Below are 6,137 nucleotides of genomic sequence, written 5' to 3' on the forward strand. Positions count from 1 at the left end.
CTTGTTAGAGAAATTTCTTCCCGAAATTTAATGACTGCTACTGCCAATGGAATTCTCTGCAAACAAATGCGGATATTTGCCTTTCATGAAATCTTCTCGTTCCCAAGTGTACTCTAGGCCATGTTTCGCATTCCAGCGGACCTTAGTAATAGGGATTTTTACTGCGCCTCAACCATTTAACTTCTCGGTCCAGTATCTCGATTGGTTCTTCGATGAAGTGTAACCGATCGTTAATCTGAACGTCGTCCAGGGGTAACACTATTGTTTCATCCGTTAGGCATTTCTTCAGATTCGACACATGGAACGTGTCGTGGATGGCGCTTAGATTTTGTGGTAACTTCAACTTTTACGTCACTGGTCCAATTCTTTCGAGTATTTCGAATGGACCAATGTATCTGGGACCCAGCTTGCCTCTCTTCCTGAAACGTACTAGTCCCTTCCATGGCGATACCTTTAAAAGTACTTTATCCCCCACTTGGAATTCTAACGGCTTTCTTCGATTATCCGTATAACTCTTTTGACGGTCTCTTGCTATCTTGAGTCTGTTCTTGATGATTGAAATCTTGTCGGTGGTTTCCTGAATAATATCGGGCATTGTCAATTGTCTATATCCGATCTCTACCCAGCTAAGCGGCGATCTGCATTTACGTCTGTATAGAGCTTTGTACGGTGCACATTGTATGCTGGTGTGATAGCTGTTGTTATAAGAGAATTCAACAAGGGGCAGATGGGTATYCCAACTCCCACCAAAATCTATTGCGCATGCACGCAACATATCCTCTAGCGTTTGAATAGTTCTTTCCAATTGTCCATCTGTTTGAGGATGATAGGCGGTGCTATAATCCAAGCGCGTACCCAATGCCTTTTGAAGAGACTGCCAAAATCATGATGTAAAACGTGTATCTCTATCCGAAATAATGGAAATAGGCACACCATGACGTATAACTATTTCATTGATGTAGATTTGTGCACGTCTTTCCATGCTGAAATCTTCGCGAATTGGAATGAAATGAGCTGATTTGGTAAGTCGGTCTACTATAACCCATATAGTATCGTGCCCCTTTCCGGTTCTGGGTAGCTTAGTTACGAAATCCATGGTTATTTGCTCCCATTTCCATTGTGGTATTTCATGTTGCTGGAGTAGACCAGATGGTTTCTGATGTTCAACCTTTACCTTGGCACAAGTCAGGCACTTGCTTACGAACAAGGCAATATCTTTTTGGCATAATGACCTCCTTTGTTGCATTTTTTACAGATAATACATCGTCCGGCATGCTGTTTATTGCACTTCTCACACCTTTGATAAGTTATTTTCTCCTTCTCTGCTGATTGAGTCTGAATCCCGTAGTTTCCTGATATTTTTAGAGCCTTTCCCATTTTTCCCCCAGACTGCCTTCGTGTAGGTTCCTCCATCTTTCTCTTCCCTGAAGCCCTATCTTTTGCAAACATTCTCGAACGAGTAGCATTGTTGGTGACTTTGGTTGCCGAACTTACTGCTTCTTGTAGGGTTTTTGGGTTTGCCGAAGTAACATCCCCGTGTATCACCGGAGATAATCCCCAAATATATCTATCAACTCGATTCTCTTCAGGCGTCACTAAATGCGGTACCATTTTTGCCAACTCATGAAAACGTGCAGTATAAGAGTCTTATCATTTCCTCTCATTTCATGATTCCATAATTCTGCTTCCAGTTTCAGGATCTCGCTTCTTGGACAATACTCTTCTTTCATTATCCTTTTAGAATCTTCCCACGTAAGACCGTTGGCGGCTTCTTGGCCCCGAGTTTGTACTTGGGTATTCCACCAAGTTAATGCTCGTCCTTGTAATAGACAAGCAGCAAACTCTACTTTCTTCCCTTCGGTACATTCGCTAATATGGAGCACAGACTCCATGCTCTCTAACCAAGTCAGTAATCCCACGGCTCCCTCAGTCCCGTGAAATTCCTTTGGATTACAACTCCTAAAGGATTTGTACGTRCATTCTCTATTTCCCGATCCTTGATTGTTGTTTTGATTATTATTCAGGCCAGCTGCCACTTGGCTAACAATGTTTGGAAGTACAGCCATGAGTTGCTCGGATACAAGTCGTGCAACTTCGAAATCATCCTTTCTCGGAGGCATTGTCCTAAAACACAATTTTGAATTGGGTTTTGGTCAACCTATGTTACTATGGCCATAATAAATCTACTTACTAAATCATACATATCTTATAACATACATCTAACATTATTCATGAAAACGTATATTCCAAAACAACATGCGATAAATAGATAGCATAAATTTCATAAATAGCCAAAGCAAACAAAACATGAGTTTTAAAATACAACCCAAAAGACATTAAATTGTTTAAATTTAAACATATAGGCTACAACCCCCAAAAGAAGGTATTATCCACCGAAAAGTTTCAAAATAACGGAAGTTCCCTAACGCATTAACACCCTAATCAATATCCCTATTATCATCACCGAAGCTCCTACCACCCAAAACAAGTACGCGTACAATCTCCGAATTGCCCTCCTAATCTCGAAAATGACCTCCATAATCCCCGTAGTAAGATCATCCTATGTGAGCAAGACTTTAAAATGTCGTCTAAGGACTGCTGGACGTGATCAAGTGTATGACGGTGGGACTATAACTGACTGCTGAAGCCTGAGACCCAAACGTTTTCCACTGCAGTCATGCCCCGAGGCTGTGGCACAGGAACTCCAATTGGTGGGGGAGGATGCTCCACGATCGAGACTGCGATCCGGCTGGCTCGCTCAGAGGCTCGGAGGGAACTGCGATAGTCACCCTCCTGGGAGGGAGAACACGCTTTAGGCGGTTCTCATGATCCTAAGTCCTCGTGACGGACCATCCACATCGACCGGAGGTGGCGTAGGCACAGATGATTCAACAGAAGTCTCTCGGGTGGCCGCGTCACTTTCCTCAGACGGGTCACTCTCCTTACGGACGGGTTGGTTTCTCCAAGCGAGGCTGGTAAAGTAACCGGATTCGTCAGGGGTGTGCTCAGGGAGTAAGGATGAGTGTGACATTTTTAAACTGTGACAGTAACAAATTTAATTACTAACTGTACTTAAGTAAATAATAATTCATAAAATGAAAATACTCATGCAACTCACAATTATGCATTTCCTTTGGGCAAGAAATTTTTTATTTTAGCCGACTTCCAATATAATTGTTCCTTGTCCCTCCTTAAACATATTAAATTAGATATAGGTGATCAGACTTTGCCTAATTATAATATGCTAAGTCAACACTTAGTCCAATTATACCAATAGTAAGCTTTTAAAAAAATTAAATTAGTTTAGAAAATATATATATATATTTTTAAATCATTTGGTTATAGTATTTGGTTTTAATAGAAAACCAGTGTTCTCTATAACCTATGGCTCTGATACCAAGTCTGTCACACCTGGCTAAAGTGGAAACACGAGGAGTGATAGTTCAAGATTTTACAGCGATAGGGCGAAAACATCACCAATTGTCCATTCAAATACATAACATATAAAGTCCGAAATTACAACATACAAGTTCAAAGTTTTTAAAAACATGGTGAAGCAAAGTTTTCAACAAAAGGATTTCAAATATAAATATGGTTGATGTCGTTGCGCCCTGAACATAAACATTATCAGTTAACCTTTCTTACCCCTAAAAAGTATAATAAAACAAGGTCAACTACAAAGAGCTGGTGAGTTCACAGGTTTTCGATATTACAAACCTCCTTTTTGTATAAGCGAATATGAGCAAATTAAATTTTTAATGGCACTTGATTTACTTTGAAAGAAAATTTTGGATTGTTCAAGGCAATTCGTACTCTAATTTTAAGTATATAAAGAGCCACCACTAAACCTTTCGACCCCATAAAATGGTTTTTTAATTCTACCTTAGCGGTGGGACTAATACCCCACATATGTAGAACCTTTATTTTTAAGTATAGTGCACCCTTACCTGTAGTTTCTAGGTGGGATTGCAATCCACACCCCTACTTATCGGTTTTTAGGTGGGATTGTCCGTCCAAATAGCGCTATCCACAAATACCCTCGGCTCCTCACTTGAGTTAATAGTAGTGTACAAACTTTTCTGTTACATTTTACTCAATATAACTATTAGTGTACATGCCTTAGTGCCCACAACATGAAATTAACAAAATTTCATATTCATAATGAAATTAGCTCATATAACACATTCAATCATGCTTTTCACCCCAAAACGTAATAAACACTTTGAAAGAGGGGCTATGAATACTCACACTTTTGCAAAGCTCTGCTAAACGAAAACACGATCCGATCCCCGCACGTTGGCTTAACGTTTCCCTATCAAAGAGAAATATCCAAAATCGTCACTTATGGGTTTAAAACTACTTTTGGGGATTAATAAAGCCTAAGTCTATAATTGTCTACATATGTCCAACTTGATTATCTATAGTCCAATTATACATAATGCACATATGCTCGTTAATATAGTAATTTATAGCGGAAGTAATGTTATAATCCATTAAATGATCAAGATTTATAAAATCAAATAATTCCAGAATTTCACTTTTGGACAGAAACTAATAGTACTAAAAAAGATCAATTATAGAGACTCCTAAAATGATATAGTTTCCTATCTTTTTATATGGGATATAGTACTGAGCTATGGTCATTGTGACCAAATTTCATGCATTTTGGACATGTAAAAATGGTTCAAATAATTTATGCAATACAATATGTCACAATTGGTATGACAGATTACACCATGTTAGTAAAATACTCATTTGAAGAGTTCTACTAAGTGTTTTGCAGAAATTCCAGTTGGATTAAAAACTCAACACCTAAATGAAACTTGTAAGATAAGAATCACCCATTTTTGGATGAGTTAAGAGGAAGATATGGCACCATAAAGTTACATCCACACATATGTCATTAGTTGACAGATTGCATACTTAACTTTAATAAATTTGTTAATGCCTCAAAACTTCATATTTTTTAGTGAAACTGGGTTCATATGAACTCTAACTCATAAAAGAATATTTCAGAAGAAGAATCATATACTAAGAGCAAGTAATAAAAGAGATATTAACACACAAATTAGGATCTACCTACTGATGGTTTCACAGTTTGCACACCTAAAGTATTTTAGGTGTTTGGAGGTGAAAACTCCATATTTTCATGTGATTCCACTTGCATGCAAAAGATAACGCATATAGTTAACTCTCAAAGGATGAATCATCCTTTTTCATCGAGTTTTGAAAGAGATATGTTCATTAGAACTTGCATATACAAATCTGTCAGTTTTGGACAGATTGTATACTCATTTTGTTTTGAGTAGTTGAAACCTCAAATCACCATATTTTTGAATGATATCAGTGACATTTGAAAGGTAACTCATTAAATTAACTTTTAGAAGAAAAAAATCAATGATTTGGATGATTATTTAGAGAGTTATGATTGTTTAAAGTAGGGTTTACATACTGAAAAACTCCCAGATGCACATGCATCTTGTTTTGAGTATTTGAGGAGTCAAAACTCAATGTTTTTGAGTGAGGCCAATTGGATTACAACCCCAACTCAATAAATGAACTTTTAGATGACGATTCATGACATTTTAACATATTATTTGCAAGAAATGGACAATTTATGCACATGCATTCAATCTGTCAGCACTTAAAATATCATTTTTTTAGGAATCAAACCCACATGCAACATGATTTTATCTATTTTCTTGAGTTCTAATGTTTGGGTCATAGATTACCACGATCATATGAACAGTTTTACATTTTTTTGGTGTGTAATCTCTCCTTAAAACTAAGAAATTTTCGGAGGTTAGAAGAAGGTAGTTTAAAATGCAAGAAAAGTGGGTTTTCCCCCAAAGTTTGCAAGAAAATGGTGGAGATGAAGTTGTTACCTTGATTGATGATGAGAAGGATGTACTATCTTCAAAATACATGCTATTTTGATGGAAGAATATTAAGAACTTGGCTGAATATGAAGGATGGAGAAGGTGATCCTTGAGCTTCTTGAGTTTAGAGAGAGAGAGGGAGTTTCATAACTTGGGAGGTGAAAATGAGTTGTAAATGGAAAAAAATGTTGTTTATATGTGGGTTTTAAAAGGAAAGGGTGGGGGGGTGGCCGGCCATGGGGGGAGGGCCCAAGCCCA

The 6,137-nt window shown here is 37.8% G+C and overlaps 1 protein-coding gene across 1 annotated transcript; it reads right to left on the reverse strand.

Annotated features, from left to right (window-relative positions):
• Positions 1–1,595: 1,595 nt before the first annotated feature.
• Positions 1,596–2,120, reverse strand: LOC112506046. The gene has a single exon (XM_025110073.1). It carries the CDS (start codon positions 2,118–2,120, stop codon positions 1,596–1,598), a length of 525 nt encoding a protein of 174 aa, XP_024965841.1.
• Between the last annotated feature and the right edge of the window lie 4,017 nt (positions 2,121–6,137).

This window comes from Cynara cardunculus (genome assembly GCF_001531365.2).
Source record: "Cynara cardunculus var. scolymus isolate 2C chromosome LG 2, CcrdV1, whole genome shotgun sequence".
In the NCBI taxonomy this organism is placed as follows: domain Eukaryota; kingdom Viridiplantae; phylum Streptophyta; class Magnoliopsida; order Asterales; family Asteraceae; genus Cynara; species Cynara cardunculus.